Source organism: Perognathus longimembris, chromosome 1 (assembly GCF_023159225.1).
Source record: "Perognathus longimembris pacificus isolate PPM17 chromosome 1, ASM2315922v1, whole genome shotgun sequence".
Classification (NCBI taxonomy): domain Eukaryota; kingdom Metazoa; phylum Chordata; class Mammalia; order Rodentia; family Heteromyidae; genus Perognathus; species Perognathus longimembris.
In genome coordinates, this window is record NC_063161.1 from 70830505 (window position 1) to 70858218 (window position 27714).

The 27714-nt window shown below is 43.1% G+C and overlaps 1 protein-coding gene and 1 long non-coding RNA gene across 2 annotated transcripts; one reads left to right on the forward strand and one right to left on the reverse strand.

Moving 5' to 3' along the window:
• The first annotated feature begins 1249 nt into the window (after window positions 1-1249).
• On the forward strand, window positions 1250-2096 carry LOC125355020. Its single transcript, XR_007211583.1, has 3 exons — window positions 1250-1272; window positions 1510-1541; window positions 1690-2096. It is a non-coding gene; the product is annotated as an uncharacterized LOC125355020 (long non-coding RNA).
• A 792-nt stretch (window positions 2097-2888) lies between these two features.
• On the reverse strand, window positions 2889-27702 carry Zcwpw1 (zinc finger CW-type and PWWP domain containing 1). The gene is made up of 13 exons (XM_048345437.1): window positions 27668-27702; window positions 26511-26758; window positions 24422-24500; window positions 12790-12906; window positions 11614-11734; window positions 10316-10391; window positions 9675-9779; window positions 8273-8356; window positions 6827-6893; window positions 6014-6084; window positions 4863-4923; window positions 4110-4415; window positions 2889-3205 (listed from the first exon to the last, which is right to left on the reverse strand). Exons 1-13 carry the CDS (start codon window positions 27690-27692, stop codon window positions 2889-2891), a joined length of 1677 nt encoding a protein of 558 aa, XP_048201394.1. The 5' UTR covers window positions 27693-27702.
• Between the last annotated feature and the right edge of the window lie 12 nt (window positions 27703-27714).

Genomic DNA, 27714 nt, shown 5'->3' on the forward strand with positions numbered 1-27714 from the left:
AATGATGGAAAATAAGGAAAGTGAACAATAACGTTAACATTTGTAGATTAGTGAAAAGTATTTTCCATTTACTTTGGATATTTTTATATACAGTTGTTTTCATGCTAAGGTTTATGGATCTTTTCAGGAAAATGAAATGAATCAGCATATTTATAACAAGTAATAACTTTATGAAATTACATTTATTGTTAAAATAGTCAATTAGCGAAATGAAAAAGAAAGAAGAAACACACAGGGTCCTCTCTGTGTCTCCAACTCACCTGGTCAGCCTCCAGCCTTGTACCCTCCTGCTCCATTCTCCTCACCCCTGCAGGCTGCATCCCTAATACGGAGACCAGCACAGAGCTTCAGAGACTCTCCTTGCCAGAAAGCCAGTCTCTCTGGATCCTCTTTCCTGCTCCCCTCCCAGGCTCTGGGCTTCTGTGGATCTGTTTTCCTCTCATCCATAATCATCTTCCTTGGTGCACCTTACTCTCTTCTCTTTTTATTTTTGGTGGGGACTCTGTAGAGAGGAGCCTGCACCTGAGTTTGAACTCAGGGATTTGAGCTTCATAAGCACATGCTCTACTACTTGAGTCACATGTCCAGCCCAGTGATTCTCTCCTATACTTTCCTTTTCTCTGTCCTGTACATCCTTTCCCCTGGTGAACATGCAATGCACACACCATCCCTGCAGCATTGTCCTGACTTCAATCCCCAGTAGTGCCACATACACACACACATACACACACTTACCCTCCTTGTCTTACTCAAATCTTCCCTCCATCCTTCCTCTCCCTGCCCATGTGCCCTCTTTGGCAAGCAGCCCTTCTTCTATCTCTTCCCAGGTACCCAACCTGTGCACCTACTCTGAGGACCTAAATAAGTCACATGTATGTGTGTGTACATTGTGTGTCTCCCAGTTTTGACAGAAGCAGTGCATTCAGACACAAACAGGGTTGGCACTTCACATTTTCTTGTGTGCCCCCAGACTGCCACACAAACAATTTTCATAAAAGGACCTTTGATTAGTACTGAGGGCCAAATTCAAGGCCATGCTGCAAAGGGCTTCTCCCTCAGTCACAGTGCAGGCAGCCTCATTCTGAACATGATCATATTCACCCTGAGTGTGTCAGGGCTGGTGGCAGACACCCCCCCACCAATAGTCTCAGCCTCCATCACATGTCTGAACTCATTCATGACTAGCCTCTAATATCTTTCCCATCCTGCTGTTCCCCTGCAGGGAACTCCGCAAAAACACTGAGGAGAAACATGAAAATACTGGCTATAAAAGTAAGTGCTTTACCCTCTTTCCCCGTTTCTACCCTGGGCCCTTCATTCTTCTCCAATCACGCCCAACTACACATGCACACCGCCCTCTCAGTCCTTTCCTCTCTCCCATTCCTCACCTCATCCCACCCATGTGCCTCTGGCCTTGACCTGGCAGCTGCCGTCCTCTGGCAGCCCTGGCCATCTGGGTGCCGCCTTGCCTCCCCTCCACTCAGTACTCACTCATGCTTTTCTCCCTAGGACAGCACCCAGAGCCCCCACAGAGCCCCCAGGTAAGCAACTCTAAGGCCTAAAAGGAAGAAGGGAGATGGGAGGAGGGGGGGAGGGGAGGGAGGCTGGGCACTTGGGGAGAGGCTGCTTGCTACTTGCAGTCAGGGGCAGTTCTGTCTCTCAGCTAACCCTTTCTTGGTGCTCACCCAGGACGAGGGCACTGTCTATGCAGTGCTCAACCTCCCCAGCTCATCCTCACCCAGAATGCCTTGCGGCCCTCCTCTCCATGCCAGCACCCAGGAGGAGGTGACCCTGTACTCGGTCCTAAAGACCAGATGAGTGAGCCTCAAGAGTCATCCACGTCCAATAGGGAAGTTCCCAGCTCCCAGGAATCAAGGCCAGGCCAACAACTCACAAGTCAGCGAGTGTGAAGCCCGCATAGGAAATGAAGACCATGTGCTCCGTCCGGTTCCTGCTCAACTCCCTACCCTTCTCTGCCAAAATAAAACACTCTCAGGATTTGGCCAAGTGACTTCTCTATGGGGAAACAGGAAGGACCTTCTGTGTCTGTTCCTTACTGAAAATGAGCTCAGCATCAGTAAATGCATAACATGTGAAAAAGCATGTCCCACAGCACATGATGCCATTCCCTAATGGGGACTGGTGTCTATGGTGGATCTAGGCAGTTGTGTCCAAGCAAACTGCCAAAATAAAATACCCTCAGGATTTGGCTAAGTGACTTCTCTAAGTGAAAACAGGAAGGACCTTCTGTGTCTGTTCCTCTTACTAAAAATGAACTCCCCCAGATAAGCCACAGCCAAGACCTATCTCCAAACACCTTTCTCCATGCTTCTCAGGTGAGGGAAATATATTTCTGGGCTCTGGTAGCCGGCTGGAACCCAGGGTCTGCTTCTGAATCTACACATAATCGCTCCCTCACCATCACTGGCATAGGTGGGGACTTGGAGCCATTTAATTGGAGTACCACCAACAGCATTGAGATGATTTTCCTGGGAGTCTGGGAAGGAAGAGCGGTAGTTGGAAAGTTTTCCTAAGGTCTTGGACTAGGAAGCTAGGAAGGAGCTGAACCACAGTGGGGACCCAGACCTGCCCATCTTGAGTTTTCTTTCCCCAGGAGTCAGGTCTTAGTGCCCTTCCTAGATTCCTACACTGGACAGCCTCCTACCACATGTGACATGCCGCTCTGCCACAGGGAGGAGGAAAGGAAAGGGAGCACATGGTTAGACACTCGAGCCTGACCAAACCTGCTTTATTAGCACAGCACCTGTGCAGCTCTGACAGGAACTTCGTATGCAATCAACAACTCCCAACATTCAACAGCTGGTCAAGGACAGGGCTCCAAGGCTCTCCCTACCACTCCAGAGTAAAGGAGCAGAGTGGGAGCACAGCTACTCCCAGAAGGCCATGGGGAAGGTCTCTGCACTGTCTCTGGGTTGCAGCTCCCCTTGCTCTTCTGCCTCTCTCCCAATATCTTCCATGAGTTGCTCCAGGTCCAGGTCACTGGACGCTCTATCCTCAGGTGGGGCATGAATAACGGCCTCAGCTAGTAGCTCGGGGTATGCAGGCCAAGCTTTCCCCATCAAGGGACAGGGCTCATGACAAGCTGGTGGGGCCAGGCCCTGGGACACCATTCTAACGACTTTTTCCTTAGACAATCTGGGCGCTGGGGCCTTGCTTTGAGGAGCTTGAAATTTTTTCTTACAGCCTAAATGAAAAGGGAACAAAGATGACAGTCAGTATATCCTAGTTTTTGTTTGCGTGTGTGTGTGTGTGTGTGTGTGTGTCTGTTTTTTGATGTGCTGTGTGTGGGGACAGAAGGGTTCTGGTACTAGGTCTTGAACTGGAAGCCTGGGCACTGTCCTTGAGTTCTTTTGCTCAAGGCTACCACTCTACCACTTGGCCCGCAGCACCACTTCTGGCTTTTTCTACATATGTGGTGCTGAGGAATCAAACCCAGGGCTTCATGTATGCAAGGCAAGCACTCTACCATTAGGCCACATTCTCAGCCCTTATCCTGATTTCTTACAAGTCAACTTCACAAAGTCCTGTGTCAAAACAAAACTAAAGAGAACAAAACCTATGGGCAAAAAATCATCTTTTTCACTACAAAGAACACAGGTTTGGCTCCAGCTGTGGATCAGTCATATGGTGACTATGGGTCTTGAACAAATTTTAAACTTTTCAGAGCCTTGTTTCCTTATAGTTATAAGGTAAAATAATCTAGAGGCATAGAGCTATGGGAAGGAACAGAAGTAATACAACTGGAAGCATCCATGTAGCCATCCCTTGGCAATATTGAAAGGTTTTCTTCCCCCTATGATTCTGCCAGCCCTGGAGTCAATTTGATCAATAACCATTATTTGTCTATAGAGTGTGCTGGGTACAATATGAGACTTGCTTTTTCATTCTACGTTTCCTTCCTTCTTGATCTTGTAATTGTTCCAACATGATCAGGGAAATGAACTTCGTTTCCCCAAGTGGGGCCTCACCTGGCTGGTCTGGATTCCTTGGCTCTTCTTCTTTCTTGATTGTGGCAAGTGGAGCCTCACGTGGCTGGTCTGGATACCTTGACTCTTCTTCTTTCTTGATTGTGGCAAGGTGAGCCTGACCTGGCTGGTCTAGATTCCTTGGCTCTTCTTCTTTCTTGATTGTGGCAAGGTGAGCCTGACCTGGCTGGTCTAGATTCCTTGGCTCTTCTTCTTTCTTGATTGTGGCAAGGTGAGCCTCACCTGGCTGATCTAGATTCCTTGGCTCTTCTTCTTTCTTGATTGTGGCAAGGTGAGCCTCACCTGGCTGGTCTGGATTCCTTGGCTCTTCTTTCTTGATTATGGACACAGGAGCATCTACACATTCATTGTCCAGAGATCTGCTCTTCATTCTCTTTTTCGGGGGTCTGTCTTGTTCATCTGCCATGCCTGTACCCCCCACCCCAAACAGGAAGGCAATTTGTTTCTAATTAACAGTGTGCCAAAGGAAAATGGTCTCCACATCTACTCTCAGTCCTAGTACAATCTTCTCCTCATTCTCAGTCCAGTCTGTTCTCTGAGTGGCTTCTAGTTTCCCAACCTTCTTGGCTCTTATTTATTTTTACCCTTTGGACTCTCTTTTCTTTATAGTTTTTCTCAGAGCCTGCTTTCTCCAGGAAGTCATGCTTCTGACTCAAAACTGAAACCTCCCTCCCACAGTGAACCTCACTTTTAGAAAGCACACCAATGAGGAGGCTCTAACTTCCTCCCTGTCTCTGTCAGCTGACCTTGCCTGCTTTCCCAGGTGATGGAACTGATTCACTCAGCTCCCAACACTCTCTGCCTCTGCCCTTCCTAAATGGTGAGACCTGTCTCACTTCTAGCTGGCTTGCTTACCTGTAGGCTTGGATTTTTTGGTTTGCTTTTTGGCTGACCTGGGACCAGGCAAAGTTGGATTCTATAGGTAGAACAGAGAATACGAAAAAGACAAATTCAAAGCTGGGCAGTGAGCCAGGCTCTAGTGGCTCAAGTCTGTTATCCTAGCTCAGACCTCAGGAGCCTGAGATCTGAGAATCGTATTTAGAAGCCAGAACTGGCAGGAAACTCTGTGAAACTTCTCTCCACTTAACCAGCAAAAAGCCAGAAGTAGAGTTGTGGCCCAAGTGGTAGAGCACTAGCCTTGAACAAAAAAACATCTCAGTGACAGTGCCCGGACTGAGTTCAAGCCCCATGACTCACACACACACACACACACACACACACACACACACACACACACACACACACACACACAGAGCTGGGCATTATGGTACACACCTGTAATTCCAGCTATTGGGAATCTGGAAATAGAAGGATCTTGGTATGAGGCTAGCCTGAACAAAGCTAGCATGAGATTCTATCTGAAAAACTAAAAACTGTATCTCAAGAGGCATAGTACTTGAACTCAGGCTGTAGCATTGTCCTTGAGCTTTTTCTCCTCAAGACTAGGGCACTACCACTTGAGCCATACCTCCATTTCTGGGTCTTTGGTGCTTAACTGGAGATACGAATCTCATGGACTTTTAGCTGGCTTCAAACTCTGATCCTCAGATCTCAGCCTCCTGAGTACTTAGGATTACAAGCATGAGCCGCCAGTTCCTAGCACATAACACTTCCTAATAGAGAAGGTGCTAAAGAATAATGTGTGAAAGGCCTGGAGGCATGGCTCAAGTGGTAGAATGCCAGTCTAGCAAGTACAAGATCCAGAGTTCAAGCCTCAGTACAAAAGATAAATAAATAAGATTCTTTATGTCAAAATTCTCTCCAGGTACTAGTAGCTCATCCCTGTAATCCTAGCTACTCAGGAGGCTGATTATTTGAGGATGGAGGTTTGAAGGCCACCCAGGCAAACAAATTCTTGAGACTCTTATCTCTAAACCAAGAAGCCCAAAGTAGAGGTGTAAGTGGCTAAAATGGTAGAGAGCTAGCCATAAGTGAAATAGGAACGTGAACCCCTGGGTTCAAGCACCAGTACCAGAAAAAAAATGTCAATAAACAAATCATCTTACTTTTTTCTTTCTCTTCTCCTTCTTTTTCTTCAAGACAGACTCTGGATTGTTAGCCTTAGATAGCATTACTTCTAAACATAAAAAAGGAAAGAAGGGGGCTGGGAATGTGTCCTAGTGGTAGAGTGCATACATGAAACCCTGAGTTCAATTCCTCAGCACCACATATATAGAAAAAGCCAGAAGTGGCACTGTGGCTCAAGTGGTAGAGTGCTAGCCTTGAGCAAAAAGGAGCCAGGGACAGTGCTCAGGCCCTGAGTTCAAGCCCCAAGACAGGCAAAAGAAAAAGGGAAAGAATGACTATATAATTTATCAAAAACGATAGTTAACCAGTTAATGGAGTTGATTCTGGAGAGTCTTTCCACTCTGCCTCTGTGCACCAGTGACATTTTTCCCATAAGATGTCTTCTGAGATCAAGTTCCGCCCTTTCTAAAGTCTATTACTACTAGCTACTCAGGAGGCTGAGATTTGAGGATGGTAATTCTAAACCAGCCTGAGCAGGAAATGCCTGTAAGACTCTCGTCCCCAGTTAATCACCCAACTGCTGTAAGTGGAGCTGTGGAGCACTAGCCTTGAGCACAAAAGCTCAGGGACAGTACCCAGGCCCTGTGTTCACCTGCCAAAAAAGAAAAAAAAAATAGTCCATCCCTATTCTCATGTGCATTCTCTTCTTGCCTACTTTGTCCTCATTCTTATCTCCTACCATATGCCCATCCATCCTGAATACTGGATCACATTCACAAAAGCCTCCTATGACAGGATCCAGAATGAGGCTGACACTCCCTCTCCTCCCTCTCACCCTTCACTTCTCCTACCTTTTTTTCCCCCACTGTTGTCAGATCTACCATATCGGTTCCAGAAGCCAAACAAGTTGACCCGAGCCTGAGGAAACCAAGAAACAAAAGCATTATCCACTATCCTGTCAGGGGCAGCATTTGCTCTCTCTTCTGGATTTTTATGTATGATGATGTTTGCATTCATTTTCCATATCATTTTCCTTTGAAATTTCAGGCCCAGACTTTTATAGAAATTAACTACAATCTCTTTTTCCCAATATATTCATAATTGAGCAAGCAACTAGGATAAAGGAATTCATGGTTTGCCGTTCTGTACCCCACCCTCACTTCCTGCTAAAGCAATCTGAAGGTAAAAGCTGGTGATACACTGCCAAGCACAATGGCGTACATCTATAATCTCACCAACTTGGGATGTAGAAATCAGGAGGACTGTGGTTTGAGGCCAGCCCAAGCAAAGCAAAAACCTATTTCAACCAGCTAGCCAAGTGTGGTGGCCCATTATTCAAGCTACATGGAAGGCAAAGGTAGGAAGATCACAGATTGAGGCCAGCCCTGGGAAAATAAATTGGAGACACTATCAAAAAAAAAAAAAAAAAAAACCTCAAGCATGAAACAGGTGGGTGTAGTTCAAGTGATAAAATGCTTACCTAACAAGTATAAGACCCTAAGTTTAAATTCCAGTTGTACATGTATACACACACACACACACACACACACACATACACACTGACTCCATACATATATGAGAAGTTAGAGTACATATTTCTGATACATGAATCTTACTAATGAGACAAGATACCCCATATTACAAACCATTTCACTCTGGGCTGAGAGAAAACCCCACTTATCCAAGGATAGGGAAAGAATAAATGATTTGAGTCAAGAGAGTCTGGCCTGGAAGGAAAATTGCTGCATAGTGGGGAAACCAAACAATTGGTTTTCCTCCCATGGGAAGGAATAGTTTATTTGGGGCGAGAATGTGGTTTTGCCAAATACCCTTGCCTAATGCCTGCAACCCTACCTACTCAGGAAACTGAGATCTGGAGGATCAAAGTTCAAAGGCAGCCAAAACCCAGGCAGGATGAGCAGTTCAAGTGGTAGAGGGTCAGCCAGAAGTAAGCAAACAACGTGAGCATATGGCCCTGAGTTCATTCAAACAGTACACAAGGGGCTGGGGATATGGCCTAGTGGCTAGAGTGCTTGCCTCCTATACATGAAGCCCTGGGTTCAATTCCCCAGCACCACATATACAGAAAACGGCCAGAAGTAGCACTGTGGCTCAAGTGGCAGAGTGCAGCTTTGAGCAAAAAAAGAAACCAGAGACAGTGCTCAGGCCCTGAGTCCAAGCCCCAGGACTGGCAATAAAAACAAAAACAAATCAAACAGTACACAGAAGGAAGCAAAGGAGGGAGGGAGAAAGGGATGGGGGAAAAAAGAAAGAAAGAGGTCTGAACACTCTTGTACCAGAATATCAACTTGTTGTGCCTTGTGAGCCATCATTATGGCTGCCACCAGTTTCTGGCTGTAATCCTTGTTCTTGTACTTTTTCTGAAATAGGGGAAGATCAGAGTTAATGATAAATACTGCCTTCAAGATTACTCAGTAATATTAGAAAAATTACTCCCACCAGACATTATCATAAAGTCAGTTGCTTCTGGTTCCTAGTACTGACACTATCTTTGGGTACTTCCCTTCCCTCAATTCCTACCAGGTTTTTCAATCAACATTTTGTTATACCTTCCAAAGTAAATCTAATGGGAATATGAAAAAATCAAGGTTTTTGTTTTTTTGTTTTGTCAGTCATGAAGGCGCTGTCCCTGGGCTCTTCAGCTTCAAAGCTAGTGCTCTACCACTTAGGCCCCAGCACCACTTCCAGTTTTCTGGTGGTTAATTGGAGATAAGATTCTCACAGATGGGGCTGGGGATATGGCCTAGTGGCAAGAGTGCTTGCCTCGTATACATGAGGCCCTGGGTTCGATTCCCCAGCACCACATATATAGAAAATGGCCAGAAGTGGCGCTGTGGCTCAAGTGGCAGAGTGCTAGCCTTGAGCAAGAAGCCAAGGACAGTGCTCAGGCCCTGAGTCCAAGCCCCAGGACTGGCAAAAAAAAAAAGATTCTCACAGACTTTTCTCCTCGGGCTAGTTTTGAACCATGATCCTCAGATCTCAGCCTCCTTAGTAGCCCAGCTAAAATCAAAGTTCTTAAACTTCTTTTTTACATCCAGCTGCTTGCTTTACTACTGACAGCTTGATTTGGTTTTTTTCTCTGTGCAAACAGAGTGTCTGGACCAAAATGCTCATACTGAGCATTTTGGAAAGACTGAGAAACCCTGAGTTAAACTGGGCCCTCATGCCTGCTGCTCCTGAGTTGGCTCAAATTCAGAAAGGCCTCTCTCTCTACCTTTGGGCAGGGAAGGAAATTGGAAGAAAGAAAAAGAAGCACTATCTTGAAGCAACTGTGGCCCACACCTATAATCCTATATATTTGAGAGGCTGAGTTCTGAGGATCATGGTTTGAAGCCAGCCCCAAAAGACAAATCAGAGATTTTAACCTCCAAATTAACCAGCAAAAGAGTTGAGACTGGAGGCATGGCTCAAGTAGTAGAGCTCCAGCCTTGAGTAAAAAAGCTAAGGAAAAATGTGGGATTCTGAGTTCAAGTCATAATACTGGTACACACACACAAAAATTATCCCATACAACCCTGTATTTAAAAAAAGGCCCTCATAAATAATCTCCCCTTTGGCATACCCAATTAGGCCTGGGACTTTCTCCCAACAGAGTTTCCCTCTGAGAGCAGATCAGCTTTAATAAAGGGAAGATTTCATTTTCCAGCTGCCCATGTGAAATACTCAAAGTTTTCTTACCACTCCTATTAGCTCCAGGGACAGTTCCTGGAAGTTCTTTAGCATGTTGATTGGGATCCAAGCACGAGAAACTGTGTCTCCAAAAAACGTCACATGGTACTTAGACTGTAATAAAATATGACCCTGTTTTGATTCCTGTCCTTGTCCCTGTTTTCCACCTCTAACCAGGAAAGGGGTGAAAAGATAGGGAAAAAAGGGTTGGGCCTCAAATGTTTCCTGAAGCCTGACTTATCTATCCCACTCTTTCACTCTGACATCAAGAATCCTAGCCAGGGCTGGAAATATGGCCTAGTGGCAAGAATGCTTGCCTCCTACACATGAAGCTCTTGGTTCGATTCCCCAGCACCATATATATGGAAAACGGCCAGAAGGGGCGCTGTGGCTCAGGTGGCAGAGTGCTAGCCTTGAGCAAAAAGAAGCCAGGGATAGTGCTCAGGCCCTGAGTCCCAAGCCCCAGGACCGGTAAATAAAAAAAAATAGACACAATTTTCTCTGTGTAGGTACTTACCTCCACTAATTGTCACTTTAGTGAAATCTTTCCACATGTGTTTTCTGGCTAAGTCTTTTTTTTTCTAACTCTGTAAACATCTGTTAGGACAGATGGATGGATGCATTGCTTTGGTCTGAACAAAAAAACTTACTGGCAAATGATCAAGATGAGAAGCAAAAATAAAATACTCTCCCAGGTCAGGATCAGATTCTACCATGCCTGGCCACCTAGAAAAGACAAATGGTTGTAAGGGATGGGAAGAAGGGGTTAGATGAGCAGAAAACAACTTCACTGATACCCATATACAGAAAAGGGAAAATAATTGCAGTGACTTCCATCAAGTTCAGTGTTCTAGTACAGCTGTCTTACCCTTGTGAGCCCTATCCAGCAACTCTCTTCTTATGAGGGACTTATACTCTACCAAGGAAAAACTATTCTATCCTCCCTTGTCAAGGTTATGGGTCAAGGATAAGAGTTAAAATTAGGGTTAGGGTTAGCTAGAGGCCAGTGGCTGACATCTGTAATTCTAGCTACTCAAGAGGCTGAGAGCTGAGAATCACAGTTCAAAGCCAGCTTGGGAAGGAAAGTCTATAAGACTCTTATTTCCAATAAAGTACTTGAAGAGAAAAGCTGGAAGTGGGGCTGTGGCTCAAATGGTAGCATAATAGTTCAGCAACCATGGACAGTACTTGGGCCCTGGATTCAAGCCCAAGAACAGTCATGCACACACACACACACACGCACGCACGCACGCACGCATGCACACACACACACAGAAAAAAAAGAAAAAGATTAGGATAGGGTTAAGTGTAAAATGGCTCTCATGCCTTAATATTTTTAAATGCCTTGAGTGGGGCATCATGACACACCCCTATAATACCATATACTCAGGATGCTGAAGCAGGAAGAATTTGAGTTTGAGTCCAATATGGGCTAAAACAAACAAGTAGAAATGCCTTAGATCTGACCTTTCTCTACCCATTCATGAGGTCACTGTCAGATACTTTTTTTTCTTAGGGAGATACCACTTCTACTCTGAAACCTCCAGAAAACACACTTTCAAAGCCTCCAAGCTTAGCACTTTTTTTTTTTTTTTTTGCCAGTCCTGGGGCTTGGACTCAGGGCCTGAGCACTGGCCCTGGCTTCTTTTTGCTCAAGGCTAGCACTCTGCCACTTGAGCCACAGCACCACTTTTGGCCGTTTTCTGTATATGTGGTGCTGAATTGAACCCAGGGCTTCATGTATGTGAGACAAGCACTCTTTCCACTAGGCCATATTCCCAGCCCATAGCTTAGCACTTTTCATTTTCTCTTTTTCACCCCATGTTCTCTCTAGCATTAAGTACCTATTACAAGTGAATATCTATTACAAATATTTCCATTTCCTTCCCTCCCTGCTTGAATCTACAATTCTCACATTCAAGAAGGATGCTTTGACTATGCTACCTACCAGGGATAGCCATATTGCTTAGCCCAGATCATGGATCCCGGGACATAGGAAGCATAGGCCACTTCACTCTCAGACTCTGTCCAGGCCTCCTCAGGAATATCACAGCGATTATAGGCCAAGTCTGCCAAGAGAGAAAAAGAATGAAAGGGAAGAGACTTAGAAGGTGAATATCTGGACCTGGGACAGGGAGAGGTCAAAAAAGAAGTGGTATAAAAAGCAGATGGAACCAAAAGGGCACCCAAGAGAGAATTATGGAAGAAAAACCACTAGAACCAGGAGGAACGCGCATCCTGTCTTTGGATCCTCTCTATAGATATCCCAAATACATGCTTACAACCCAGTATGACTCTGCTCCTCTCTAGGGGGCTGCACAAGAATAATTTCTCTGATATTGTTTTCTTACCTGTAAAATAATTGAGCTGGACACACACAAAAAAGTAACCATAATCTCTCCCAAAAAGTCTTAAACATTCTTGGATTCTAAGCTCACTGAGTCTTTTCTTGCCTAATTTCCCCTACATACCCCATCTCTCCCTATCCACCAACTCACTACCAATACTCTAATCAGTATTGACAGAATCAGACCAATGCTGAAAAACATAAAATTCATTCAACACATTTACTCAGATTCCAAGTCCCTCCCTATAATGTTAACTTGGGAAGCTGTCTTCCTCCCTTATTCCCAGATTCATCCTCATACAATAGGAAGATCATTCCTCTCTCCTAGTCAAGGACCCTTTTTGGATGTAACTACACTTATATCATTTTTGGGAGAAGCAGTCTGGGTGTTGGTGGCTCATACCTGTAATCCTAGCTACTCAGGAGCCTGAGATCTGAGGATCATGGTTTGAAGCCAGCCTAATGAAGAAGTCCATGAGACTTTTATTTCCAATTAGCCACCAAGAAAGCAAAAACCAAAAAAAGTATAGCTGTGGCTCATGTGATAGAGCACCAGCCTTAAGAGAAAAAGCCCAGGGACAGCAACCAGACCCTGAGTTCACGTATCAAGACTGGCACTAAAAAGAAAAAGAAAAGGAACAAATGAAGGGAGGGAGGGAGAGAAGAAGGAAGGAAGGAAGGAAGGAAGGAAGGAAGGAAGGAAGGAAGGAAGGAAGGAAGGAAGGAAGGAAGGAAGACAAGCAATACAAATCAGCATGACATTCCATTCCTTTATACCTGGATTCTGGTCACAGATCCAGTTGTCAGGGAGAATTGAAGGGTCAATGTCCCCACTCAGCTGCCTCCATTTTTCACAGTGTGGCAAGGAACATTGGACCCAGACTTGACAATGACCTGTAACAGGACAAAAATTAAAATAAGACACTCAAAAGTAGGTTATTCCTTCTTCAATCCAACTAAAATCAATATAACTTTCCTACTTACCTACTGAATCACATGTCCATTTGACCCTTACAGTAAAACCAATCCCTGAATCATATATGGTAAAATTCAAGCTCAGAGATTTCCTGAAGGGCTAACTACCATTAAGACTCAGTTCAGGGGCTGGGAACATGGCCTAGTGGCAAGAGTGCTTGACTCGGATACATGAAGCCCTGGGTTTGATTCCCCAGCACCACATATATAGAAAACAGCCAGAAGTGATGCTGTGGCTCAAGTGGCAGAGTGCTAGCCTTGAGCAAAAAGAAGCCAGGGACAGTACTCAAGCCCTGAGTCCAAGGCCCAGGACTGGCAAAAAAGAAAGAAAGACAGTTCATCTACGCTGATCTTTCCTCCATGCCAGGCAGAAGGAAGTGTTTCCACTTTTGACACACGTTTTGTTTATCTTCAAACAGTTATACAAGGAGGCTCCATATATGTGTGTGTATAAACATATATATGTATGTATGTATATATATACAAATACATATATATGTGTATGTTTTGGTGTCAGTACTAATGCTTGAATTCAGAGCCTCAAGATCTTGCTTGGCTTTTTTGCTCAAGACTGGCACTCTTTGAACCACACTGCCACTTACTGCTTTTAACTGGTTAAACATAGTTTCACACTTTTCTGTCCAGGGTGGTTTTGAACCTCAATCCTCATATCTCAGCCTCCTGAGTAGCTAGGATTAGAGGCGTGAACCACCAGCACAGGGCTGGGTGGTGGTGTAGGGGGATGCTATTTAAGATAGCCATTTATATGTATGGTGCATCTTAATCAGAATCACTCCTTCCCTCATTCTCCCCACCTCCTCGAATCCCTTCCTCTGCCAGTGACATCAATTTTTCCACTTCCTTTTTCATACTTACACTAAGTATTATGACTGTATTTCTTCACTGTTCCCTTTTCTACTCACCCACCCCCTCCTGTCAGCCTCCTTCCTCTCAAAATGTTTCAGCTTCCTGATAATTGTTAAACTGTTATATTGACAGTTCGTAAATAAAAAGGTTGCCTTTGGCCTGGAGGTGTAGATCAGTGGTAGAGCACATGATTTGCAGCAGAAAGCCCTGGGTTCAGCACCCTAGTAAAACATGGCCATGATACATGCACACACACACACACACACACACACACACACACACACACACACACACACAGAATGTGCCTGCTAGCTTTCCAGATATTGCCTCATTCTCTGTTGGCATTATACTACTGGAAAGTTCTTTTGAAGGGCTAAATAGAATCTTTTGTACGCAATATCTACAGTTCTGGGGTCTTATAAGACTAACATATCTAGGGTTCATCTTTCTCAGCAAAAAGCAGAAGTGGAGGTATGGCTCAAGTGGTAGACCATCAGTCTTGAGTGAAAAAGCTAAGTAAAGCTGAATGCCAGTGGCTCACGCCTAGATACTCAGGAGGCTGAGATCTGAGGATTACAGTGTGGAAGCCAGCCTGGGCAGGGAAGTCCATAAGACTCTTATCTCCAATTAACCACCAGCGAACCAGAAGTGGCACTGTGGCTCAAAGTGATAGAGGGCTAGCCTTGAGTGAAAAAGCTCAGAGACAGCGCCCAGGCCATGAGTTCAAGCCCTATGACTGACAAAAAAAAAAAAAAAAAAAGCTAAGGTCAGTGCTCAAGCCCTAAACTCAGGCATTGGGGGGAAAAAAAAGACTGGGGAACAGAAACAAATAATATAGGTCAGTACAAATGGTGGGTAATAAAAGTAATGCCTATTCCTAAGAAAATGAGTAGATCTAGGTAGGCATGCACACACAGTGAGACCAAAGGAAGATACTCTCAGAAGAACAGAAAGGCATAATGTCTATGTGCATATAATCATACAAAATAATATTTATAAAAATGAACTCCCAGAAATGGAAATAGAGGTTTCTTTTCTTTTTTGCTGTTTTTGTTTTCTTTCTTTCTGTTCTGTTTGTTTATTTATATGTCTTTGTGAGTATAAGGGGAGACACAGAAATGGAGGAACAAAGGGTGAACAAATGCAGTAGTGGTACTCACTGGACAATATGTTAAAAATGAACTATACAACTTGTGGGTGGGGACAGGAGGGAAAAACTGGGAACAAGGGAAGGAGTGACATTGTCCAAAAAGAAACATACTCTTTAACTGACTTATGTAACCCTAACCTCTCTCTGTATATTACCTTCATATAACAATTTTAGGAGAAAATGAATGGAAAGAAACTGCCCTAATGGTATGAAACTAGATATTTATGGGTTGGAATGGAATTTCAAATGATAGGACTGCATAAGTGGGGCTGGGGATATGGCCTAGTGGCAAGAGTGCCTGCCTCATATATATGAGGCCCTGGGTTCGATTCCCGAGCACCACATATACAGAAAATGGCCAGAAGTGGCGCTGTGGCTCATGTGGCAGAGTGCTAGCCTTGAGCAAAAGGAAGCCAGGGACAGTGCTCAGGCCCTGAGTCCAAGCCCCAGGACTGGCCAAAAAAAAAAAGACTGCATAAGTGTTACAAGTTTCATTCAAACAAGTTAAAGAGGATAATGTGTTTGACCTTGCCTTGAGTATGATTGTATTTTATGACAACGAAGACATACTAGGAACATTTTAGTTTACCAATTCCTGAAACACGGTTTTCTGTCTGTGATATCTCATTCTCCCATCTTTCTGGCAGCTTCTTCCTCAGTTCCCTTGGCTAGATTCTCCTTGTTTCACACCAAAGATCTAAATGTCAAGCTTTCAAAGTTGAATCATGGCCCTTTCTCTCCATAGTACACCTTCTCTTAAGGTAATCTCACCCATTCCTACAGTTTGTTTTGTTTGGGTTTTTTGGTGCCAGTCCTGAGCTCAGGTCTGGGCTCTGTCACTGAGCTTCTTTTGCCCAATATTAGCACACTACCACTTAAGCCACAGACTCACTCATGGCTGTTTTGTTAGTTTAATATCAATAAGAGTCTCATAGAGCCAGGCACTGGTGGCTCACACCTGTAATCCTAGCTACTCAGGAGGCTGAGGATCAAGGTTCAAAGCCAGCTGGAGCAGGAAAGTCTGTGAGGCTCTTATCTCCAATTAACTACCAAGAACCAAAAGTGGTGCTGTGGCACAAAGTAGTAGAGCTCTAGCCTTGAACAAGAAAGCTCAAGGACAGCGCCCAGGCCTGAATTCAGGCTCCACGACCAACAGGAACAACAAAAAAGAGTCTCACAGACTTTTCTGCCAAGCCTGGCTTTGAACCACAATCCTTCCATCTCAGCCTCCTCACTAGCTAGGATTACAGGCATGAGACACCAGGGTCCAGCTTTTTTTTTCTAGCACATGCAAAACTTTACCCTACCTAAAACACTCTAATTCTTGACTTTGATAACTTCTCTTCCTTCAGTGATTTCAACATAAATATTATTATAAATATAATTTCCTTACAGATGTATTCACTGACAGGTGCATCTTATTTAGAGTCTCTACCACTTCCTCTCAGGATGTTTTTTCTTCACAGTACCTACTGCAGACTGTTTATTGGTACTGTATATAGGCCTTTCTACTTCCTGCTCCAGGAGTCTCCTCTCCTTAGCAATTGTAAGACAAGGAAATGGTTTATTTAGCAAAGGGCTGACATTCCCTACAATCATAACTCACGAGCGCCATCTAGAGAATAAACTCTCATATGCCAATCTAAAAAGTCCCATCTTGCAGGTAGCATTGAGGTGCAAAAAGTAGACCAAGTAATATAGACCTGACTACACCAGCTTATATCGGCTAATAGGAGATCAGTCTGGAAGAAACTGCAGTATCTCCAAAGTTCTCAACAGGAACATCTGAGTTTACTTATTCACACAAAACAAAAATAATTAATTCTTTTTGAGAAAATAGCCTATCTGGAGCCTCCTTTGAGGGAATCTGAGGTCTAGATGGCTGAATGTCCAAATTATATTAAATTTCCAGCTCCATTACAATGTTACAGTGTCATTAAAGAAGAATTCACTGACTTGGACTACCTTGTTTGGTGCCTGTAAGGTCTTTCCAGAGTTTTCCTCTAAGTGTCACATTTTACTTTTACAATCAAAGCTATGTGCTAAGTTGGTGCTAATAGTTAACACCTGTAATCCTAGCTACTTGGGAGGCTGAGATTGTTGGCTCCAGGAAAACTCAGGAAAAAAAAAGTTTATGAGACATCTCAACTAAGAGCTGGGCAGAGTGGTGTGTGCCCCTTATTCTAGCTACCAGGAAGCCTACAAGGTACATGCCCAGGCCAAAAAGAGAGAGAGAGAGAGAGAGAGAGAGAGAGAGAGAGAGAGAGAGAGAGAGAGAGAGAGAGAGAGAGAGAGAGATCCTACTTCAAAAATAACCAGGAGAAATAAAAAATAATAGTAACAGGGCTAAAAGCATGGCTTAGCAGTAAGAGTGAGGACCTGAGTTCCAGCATCAGTACAACCTCTCAAATTATCAACTATATACGACATATATGTAGGTATAGATGTACACATATGAGACATAGCTGTTTATTCCACTGCCCTGTATACTTTGGGTTTTGGTTTTAAATTACTAAGTCAAGGTGGGAGCTAATAGCTCATGTCTGCAATCCTAGCTATTCAGGAAGCTGAGATCTAAGGATCAAGGTTCAAAGCCAGTCCAGGCAGGAAAGTCCATGAAACTCATATCTCCAATTAACCAGCAGAAAACAGGAAATGGTGCTGTGGCTCAAAGTCTTGAACAAAAAGCACTAGTCTTGAATAAAAAGAGTTCAAGGACAGTGCCCAAGCCCTGAGTTCAAGCTCCATGCCCAACAACAAAGTTTTTAATTCATTGAAACACTAGCTATTTACTCTACTGCCCTGTATACTTTTGGTTTTGGGTTTTTTTAAATTATTATTCACTGAAAAAGGAAGAAGTCTGTCTTTTCCAAGATTATCCATTTGTCTTTGAATTTTTCACTAACACTTTTTGTTTTGTTTTGTTTTTTTGCCAATCCTAGGGCTTGTACTCAGGGACTGGGCACTGTCCCTGAGCTTCTTTTGTGCAAGGCTAGCACTCTACCACTTGAGCCACTTCCAGCTTTTTCTGTTTATATGGTCCTGAGGAATGGAACCCAGGGCTTCATGCATGCTAGACAAGCACTCTACCACTAAACCACATTCCCAGCCCAATACTTTATTTTTATAATTTATTTTACCTTTATTAATTTATACATTATTATTTTTAAATAATACACTATATGATCTATTGTTTCCTGTCATGGAATTCCACAGTAGCCCCACATTTCTTTATTATCTAACACATTAACATACTGAAAATTCTATGACGGATAGGCTATAAAATTTGCTCATCATCTTGCTGGGCACTGGTGGCTCACGCCTGTAATCCTAACTACTCAGGGGGCTGAAATCTGAGTATCACAGTTTGAAGCCAGCCTGGGCAGAAAAGTCTCCATGAGACTCTTATCTCCAATTAATCACTCAGAAACCAGAATTACAGCTGTGACTCAAAGTGATGGCACAATTAGCCTTGAGCTAGAGAGCCCAGGACAGCATCCAGGTCCTGAGTTCAAGCTCTACAACTGACAAAAAAAAATTCCCCCTCCAAACCCAGTAAACCAATTATTAAATGGGCAAAGGAGCTAAAGAGAGACTTCACAGGAGAAAAAATAAAAATGGCAAAGAAACATATGAGGAAATGTTCAACATCCCTGGCAGTAAAGGAAATGCAAATAAAAACAACCCTGAGATACCACCTCACTCCAGTTAGAATGGCCTATACTCTAAACTCAGGCAACAACAAATGCTAGAAGGGATGCGGGGAAAGAGGAACCCTTCTCCACTATTGGAGGGAGTGCAAATTAGTATGACCACTTTGGAAAACAGTATGGAGGTTCCTCAAAAAGCTTAGCATAGACATACCCTATGACCTAGCCATACCACTCCTAGGCATCTATCCTGAACAACAGGTCTCAGGATATCAAAAAGACATCTGCACTTCCATGTTTATCATTGTACAATTCACAATAGCCAAAATATGGAAACAACCCAGATGCCCCACTACAGATGAATGGATCCAAAAAATGTGGTACCTGTACACAATGGGATACTATATAGTGATTAGAAATGATGAAATATTGTTATTCGCAGGGAAATGGTCAGAACTTGAACAAATAATGTTGAGTGAGACAAGCCTAGAACACAGAGAACAAAGGGGCATGGGCTCCTTGATGTATGACTGTTGGAGGGTGGGGGTGGGAACAGTAGAGACCAGGTCTGCAAAATAACAAACTTCTTTCCAAATGGTATTTCCACATATTTGGATCAGAGACTTTACATTATGTATCTAAAACCAAAAAACTACTAAACAAAGATAAAAAGGTCTAGGATAGACCTATCAGTGGATCACAATAACTCAACAGCTACGTACACATGATTTATATAAGATGAGGATAAACAAAAACAACTCCAAGAGGACACAGGAGGATTCGATTGTTGTCGTTACATTTAATGTTCTAGGTGAATTTCCTTTGGCAAACCCTATGTGGTTACTGCATATGATTTTAGTACACTAGATATTGTATATATGCCTACCTGAACTAGGGAAGGGAAAGAAAAATGAGGGTGTAACAGATATGACAAGAAATGTACTCACGGGCTGGGAATATGACCTAGTGGTAAAGTGCTCGCTTTGTATACATGAAGCCCTGGGTTCGATTCCTCAGCACCACATATATAGAAAAGCCCAGAAGGGGCGCTGTGGCTCAAGTGATAGAGTGCTAGCCTTGAGCAAAAAGAAGCCAGGGACAGAGCTCAGGCCCTGAGTTCAAGCCCCAGGACTGGCAAAAAAAAAGAAAAAGAAATGTACTCACTTATTATGTAACTGTATCCCCTTTGCACAACACTTTGTCAATAAAATTTAATTTTAAAAAAATGTTCATCATTTCTAGCACCTAGTAAAATCCTTGACATATTATGTAAGGCACTAATAGCTGTTATTCAAAGAATAAGTGAGCTGGTGCTTCATACACAAAGTGCTGAGTTTAATCCCCACTACTAAAGAAAAAAAAGTGAATCCATATCTAATCTATCATTACCCTCCATTCAATCTCAAAGACATTTTAGTATCCTTTTTCCAGATAAAAGAATAAAATCAGCCTAGTGCTGGGAGCTCGAGCCTGTAATCCTAGGTACTCAAGAAGCTGAGATTTGAAGATCTCAGTTCAAAGCCAGACTGAGCATGAAAATCCATCAGACTCTTATTTCCAATTAACTACCAGAAAACTAGAAGTGGTGCTGCAGCTCCAAGTGGTAGAGCACTAGCCTTGAGCAAAAGAGCTCAGAGACAGCGCCCAGGTGCTAAGTTCAAGCTTCACAACCAACTACAAAAACAAAAAAAAGGTAAAATCACCCTGGCACAATGACTTATAACTGTAAATCTAGCTACACAGGAGGCTGAGATCAGGAGAGCTGCAATTCAAGGACAGTCTAAGCAAAAAGCCTGCAAGAGTCTACCTTAACTGACAAAAAGCTGGGCAAAATGATGCATACCTGTTATCCTAGCTACATGCAAGAGCATCAGTAGGAGGATGGTGGTCCCAGGCTGGCTTAAAAACAAGACTGTCCAAAAAAATGACGTATAAAAAGGGGCTAGAGAGGGAGCTGGGAATATGACCTAGTGGTAGAGTGCTTGCCTCGCATACATGAAGCCCTGGGTTTGATTCCTCAGTACCACATATATAGAAAAAGCCAGAAGTGGTGCTGTGGCTCAAGTGGCAGAGTGCTAGCCTTGAGCAAAAAGAAGCCAGGGACAGTGCTCAGGCCCTGAGCTGAAACCCCAGGACTGGCAAAAAAAAAAGGGGGGGCGGGGAGGTGGGGGGCTGGAGAAATGGCTCAAGCAGCCGAGTACCTAACTACAAAGCACTAGGCCCTGAGTTCAAACCCTGGTCTCCCCAAAATAGAATTATAAAGATACTCCCCCCAAAAAAGAATAAATTATTCTCAGATTCTCTGAATCTCTTCTCTATTTTTATTTTATTATTCTCTCTATATATAAATGTGGTTTCCAGGCCCAAGTCTGTCTTTATTTTTCTTCCTTGGGCCAGTCCTGGCACTTGAACTCAGGGCCTGGGCACTGAACCTGAACTTTTATGCTCTAACACTTAAGCCACAGCTCCACTTCTGGCTTTTTTATTTTTTATTACAGTTAGTGGAGGCTATCTCCTAAGAGTCTTCTTTTGTTTTGATTTGTTTTTTGCCAGTCCTGGGGCTTGAACTCAGGGCCTCAGCACTATCCCTGGCTTCATTTTGCTCAAGACTAGCACTCAACCACTTGAGCCACAGCACCACTTTCAGCTTTTTCTATACATGTGGTGATAAGGAATCAAACCCAGAGCTTCATGTATACAAGGTGAGCACTTTACCACTAAGCCATATTCCCAGCCCCTAAGAGTCTTTTTTTGTTTATTTGTTTGTTTGCCAGTCCTGGGGTTTGAACTCAGGGCCTGAGCACTGTCCCTGGCTTCTTTTTGCTCAAGACTAGCACTCCACCACTTGAGCCACAGCATCACTTCTGAGAGAGAGAGAGAGACAGAGAGAGAGACAGAGAGACAGAGACAGAGAGACAGAGAGACAGAGACAGAGACAGAGACAGAGAGAGACAGAGAATCTACTTTGTAGACAGTAAAGGCCAAGGAAAGAAAAAAAAATCACTACCCAAGAGTTTCAAGTCTTGTTGGTTTTTTTTGTTGTTGTTTTTTTTGTCAGTCCTGGGGCTTGGACTCAGGGCTTGAGCACTGTCCCTGGCTTCTTTTTGCTCAAGGGTAGCACTCTGCCACTTGAGCCACAGCACCACTTCTGGCCATTTTCTGTATATGTGGTGCTGGGGAATTGAACCCAGGGCCTCATGCCCTCTTGCCACTAGGCCATATCCCCAGCCCTAGTTTCAAGTCTTGTGTTGAAAAATCTCAGCTTGCTGAAAATCCCCTAATTTCCTAAAGCAAACACCTAAACCAACATCAAAAGGTATCTGGCAATACTTACGAGCTTCCATCTTTCCTCTGCTGGCAGGAAAGCTACTAAGTGTCTTCTCAGAGGGTGCAGGAATTGGTTGGCTTGCCTTAGATGGTCCTATCTGAGGGATAATTTCATTTTCTTGAGAAGCTGAAATCTGTGGATCCCTGAAAAGAGTATTGTTTAGATAAAAAGTTCAAAGGGAAGCCAGGCACCAGTAGCTCACACTTCTAGCTACTCAGGAGGCTGAGATCTAAGGATCAATTTTCAAAGCCAGCCCAGGCAGTAAAGTCCATGAGATTATTTCCAATAAACTACCTAAAAAGCTGGCAGTAAAGCTGTGGCTCAAGTAGCACTAGCCTTGAGCAAAAGAAGCACAGAAGAATCTGAGACTGAGGCTAAATGCATAGCTTGGTGGTAGAGCATGTACTTAGCATACACAAGGCACTGGGTTTAATCGCCAGCACCAAAAAATAAATAAATAAAACTCTTACACCTACTGAAGTCATTTTACCCTATTCTTTTATCTATTTTTCCCAAATTCAAACAATTTTCTTGCGCTAAGAGAAATCAATAGAAATATGATAAATGACAAGATAGACAGAAAAACAGATCACCATTCCCTAATGTTAAGTCCACTCTGTGTTCTACTTACCTTCCTGGCATAGACTTACCCATTGGCATTACCAATAGCAGTAGCAGAAGAAGCAATTCTTTGCTTTTTGTGTAACTTGGTACATACTATGCACTGAGCACAGGAAGTCTCTGCCAAATTAAGGCCAGATCCCACCCCTCCTGAAACAAAATATTAGAAGCAGAGAAATAACAAAGGAAAAAAATCTCTCAAGGATTTATTAACTATAATAAAGTCTGTGAGACTCTTATCTCCAATTCATCACAAGAAAAGCCAGAGTGGTGCTGTAGCTCCAGTTGTAGAGTGCTAGACTTGAGCAAAAGGAGCTTAAGGACAGCGCCCAGACCCAGAGTTCAAGACCTAGGACCAACAACAACAACAACAAAAAAGCCAGGCAGCAGTGGCTCACACCTGTAATACTAGCTATTAGTAATACTAGGCCTCCTGTAATAGTAGGAGGCTGAGATCTGAGGAAGCCAGCCTGGACAGGAAAGCCTATGAGACTCTTATCTCAGAAAAAAAGTCAGAAGTAGAGCTGTGGCTCAAGTGATATAGCACTAGCTTTGAGAAAATAAGCTCAGGGACAGCACCCAGGCCCTAAATTCAAGCCCCATGACCAGTACAAAGATAAATATATTAAATACATACATACATACATACATACACACAAATAGAAAAAATTTCAAAAGAAACTCCAAATCTGTATCACAGTCTTAAAAGCCTTTCCAGATTTATCCTCATTCTAAAACAGCTAGATCATGATAATTTTATTTTATACATGTAAATAAATTATATGTTGCATATACATACATATATATATTGGGGGGCAGAGGGGCTGGTCTTGGGGCTGGAATTCACGGCCTCGGCACCATCCCTGAGCCTCTTTGTGCTCAAGGCTAGCATTCTACCACTTTAGCCATAGTGCCACTTTTGTATTTTCTGAGTAGTTTATTAAAGATAAGAGTCTCATGGACTTTTCTGCCTGGGCTGGCTTCAAACTGTGATCTTCAGATCTCAGCCTCCTGAAGATTACAGGCATGAGTCACCGGTGCCTATATATTTTATATAATTATTTCCCCAAACTCTTTCTAGTAATTCAAGTACAAAAAAGAATGGCTGATATGTCTGACTATTCTCCTTAGTCTTTTGACTGAGAGAGTTCTTTATCCTAGAACTCCTGAGTATTAAAAGAAGAAATAAGGGGCTGGGAATATGGCCTAGTAGCAAGAGTGCTTGCCTCCTATACATGAAGCCCTGGGTTCGGTTCCTCAGCACCACATATATGGAAAACGGCCAGAAGTGGCGCTGTGGCTCAAGTGGCAGAGTGCTAGCCTTGAGCAAAAAGAAGCCAGGGACAGTGCTCAGGCCCTGAGTCCAAGCCTCAGGACTGGCAAAAAAAAAAAAAAAAAAAAAAAAGAAAGAAAGAAAGAGAGAGAGAGAGAGAGAGAAAGAAAGAAAGAAAGAAAGAAAGAAAGAAAGAAAGAAAGAAAGAAAGAAAGAGAGAGAGAGAGAAAGAAAGAAAGAAAGAAAGAAAGAAAGAAAGAAAGAAAGAAAGAAAGAAGTATAAGCAGAATCTAAGAAATCTCAGAAAACAATTATTTTTCCCTAAGTAAACCATAAATACAGAAAAATGAATTCAAATAGCACTTTAAAATTTTAGGTAAGGCTATACATTCTGAAGTCAGTGTCATCTACTTTCCACAACGTCTGTATCTTTTATCTCAGGTGGTTAAGCTATAGTTATATTGATAGGAGATGAGATATTTCAAAGTATCATCTAATGACACTACCCTTCAGAGAACAGTCACACTGCCCAGTATAAGTCATACCCAAGCAGTCCTGGAGGGACTTCTGTAGCACAATCTGGACAATCTCCTCAAATTCTGCATTGGTAAGAGTTGTTTTTTCCTGCAGAGACAAAAGTAAGGAAGGAAAGACTTGTTTTTTCATGGTTTTCTCCTCTGACTCATCAGAGACACCTCCTTTAGATGAAGCTGTAAGTTCACAAGACTAAAAGCATGATAACAACATAACTAAGGGGTCCATCAACTTTATCCCAGATCTCCTGGGCATAAAGGGCATCAAACAAGCCAGGCACCAGTGGCTCACACCTGTAATCCTAGATACTCAGGAGGCTGAGATCTGAGGATTGTGGTTCAAAGACATCCCAGGCAGGAAAATCTGTGAGACTTATCTCCACTTATCCACCAGAAAACTTAAAGAGGCATTGGGGCTCAAGTGGTAGAGTGCTAACCTTCAGCTGAAGAGCTCAGGGACAGCGCCCAGGCCCAGAGTTCAAGCCCCAGGACAGACAAAACATAACAAAACGCATCAAAGAAAAAGAAATTATTTATATAAAGTTTCTATCTGTATCTACTCCCAACTATCTTCAACTGCACTCTTTTTTTGGCCAATTATGGACTTGAATGCAGAGCCTTGGCATTGTCCCTGAGCTTCTTTTGCTCAAAGCTCGTGCTCTACCATTTGAACCACAGTGCTACTTCCAGTCTTTTCTGTTTATATAGTTCTGAGGAATTGAACCCAGGGCTAGGCAAGCACTCTACCACTGAGCCACATTCCTAGTCCCTTCACTCTTTTTTTTTTTTGCCAGTCCTGGGACTTGAACTCAGGGCCTGAACATTGTCTATGGCTTCTTTTTCCTTAAGGCTAGCACTCTACCACTTGGGCCATAGCACCACTTCTGGCTTTTTCTGTTTATGTGGTGCTGAGGAATAGAACCCTTGGCTTCATGCATGCTAGGCAAGCATTCTACCAAATAAGCTACCTTCCCAGCCCTCACTCATATTTTTTTGTTGTGGTTAAATGTTTTCATCAAAACATTTTCCCTTTTGGAGAAGAAAATGGAAGCCCAACAAAAAAGAACAAAAAAAACTAAACTAAACTAGACATAATACACACCTATAATCCCAGCTTCTTGGGAGGCAGAGGCGAAAAGATTCCAAGTTCCAGGCTAGCCCAAGCAACATAGGAAACCTACATCAACAATTCAAAAGATCTGGGTGCAGGCTCACACCTGTGACCCCAGCTACTCAGGAGGCTAAGATCTGAGGATTGAGGTTCAAAGCCAGACTGGGTAGGAAAGTTCATGAGACTCTTATTTCCAATTAACCACTAGAAAACCGGAAGTGGTGATGTGGCTCAAGTGATAGAGCACTAGCCTTGAGCTGAAGAGGTCAGGTTCAGTGCTCAGGCCCAGAGTTCCAGAATTCAATCCCCACAACTGACAAAAAATAAATAAAAATTCAAGACAAAAATAAATAAACTACTTTTGCGACGCAACTGGTGGCTCATGCCTGTAATCCTAGCTAGTCAGGAGGCTGAAATCTGAGGATCATGGTTCAAAGCCAGCCCAGGCAGCAAAGTCCATAAGACCCCTTCCTCCAATTAATCACCAAAAAGCCAGAAGTGGAGTTATGGGCTCAAGTGGTAGAGTGCTAGTCTTGAGCACAAAGAGGCTCAGGGAGAATGCCCAGGCCCTGAGTTCAAGCTCCACAGCCAACAACAATAACAAAAAACTACTCTTTCAAGTAGCAGTGCAATAAAGGCATGACTCAAGCAGTAGAGCACCAGCCTGGAGCAAAAAACTAAACAGAGCATGAGGCTCTGAGTTTAATCCCTAGTACTGGCACATGCACACACAAAAAAAAAGAGGGAGCAGGGTGCAGGTCGGTTGCAGACTGTTTACATAGCATGCTGAATTGATCTTGGGTTTAATTTTCATATCACACCAAAAAGGAGGAAGGAGGAAGGAGGAAGAAGGAGGAAGGAGGAAGGAGGATGAAGAATTATTTAAAGTACAGAATGAATTACCCATCAGAAAAAGTTTATTTGTCTAGCCTGGGTGGGGAACAGAATAGAAGGAACTTTCCTACCAGAGTCCATTACTGTGACTCGTACCTTTTTTTTCTTCTCCATAGGCTTGTCTTGAGCCTTGCCTTTTATCTCCCATCCACTGTTTGGCCTATTCTCTGTGATTGCCTTCTCCTCCTCCGCTAACTTGGTCTTGAACATGATAGTCTCAGTTACTCCCTCTGATGTTCTCACTCCTAGTGTCATGTACTCCTGGGGTGAATTAGGACCTTGAGGTATCACCTGCAATTTTTGTGTAGGTGGAGCAAAGCTTTTCTTTGGACCATTTCCACATTCTGAAAGAAATTTGAAAAAGTGAAGCACACTGCATAACAAGAGATTACCAAACACCAGTTCAGAGCTCTTAAATTCAGATTCCTAGGCCTCTCCCTGTATATCACCATCCACTATCTTAACACCAACATTAAGATAAAGTAGTTCAGGGTGAGGTTGATAAATCTGTAATTCTTTAAGACTAGTTGATTCTGATATACTGTTTGAGGTGGCAGGTGAATTATTCAAGTGTAAATTTTTTAAATTTGCTTTAACTCTGAATTAAAATTTATGAGAAATTAGCTTAAAATTATTTTTTAAAAACCTACAAATAATTCATAACCCAGTCTCAGGCCACTTCCTCTATAAAAAAAATTATAAGTTTTTCCTATTTTTCCTAGGTATATCTAATATTATCTCTTTCTTCTGAGCTTCCATAATACTTCAAAACTTTCTGGTGATATTTACCACACTTTATGTAACTTTTTTTCAGTCCTGGGGTTTGAACTGAGGGCGTGGGCACTGCCCTTGAGCCTCTTTGTGCTCAAGGCTAGCGTTCTACCACTTGAGTTACAGTGCCACTTCTGACTTTCTCTGAATAGTTTCATGGAGATAAGAGCCTCACTTTCCCTGGCCAGGCTGGCTTCCAATTGCAATTCTCAGATCTCAGCCTCCTAAGGAGCTAGAATTGCAGGCATTACCTATGCTATACATTTTTGCCTTTTTTCCTTCCTATGAATTCATATGTTTCTTGAGCAGAATTGTTTCTAAGTTATATTTATTTTGCTCAAAGCATCTGGCAGAATAATGGTCTGAGCAAAGTGAACAGGCTATATATGTAATCTAAAATACCCTTTGGTGGAAAGGATGAACTGTTCAGAAGTAGAAATGAGAGAAATATACCAAACAGACCTCCCTCATTCTTCACTCACCTTCCTTTTTCTGCAATGTTGCCATCTTTCCACCAAGAAACTCTATG

What these genes read in the sequence shown, in the direction of transcription:
- Zcwpw1 (XM_048345437.1), bottom strand. Translation starts at nt 27,692, where the DNA reads ATGGCAACATTGCAGAAAAAGGAAG. An exon ending in GTCCCTCCAGGACTGCTTGG is followed by an intron (nt 12,907 to 24,421) that starts GTATGACTTATA and finishes GTCCTGTTACAG; the next exon opens with GTCATTGTCAAGTCTGGGTC. An exon ending in GATCTGTGACCAGAATCCAG is followed by an intron (nt 11,735 to 12,789) that starts GTATAAAGGAAT and finishes CTCTCTTGGCAG; the next exon opens with ACTTGGCCTATAATCGCTGT.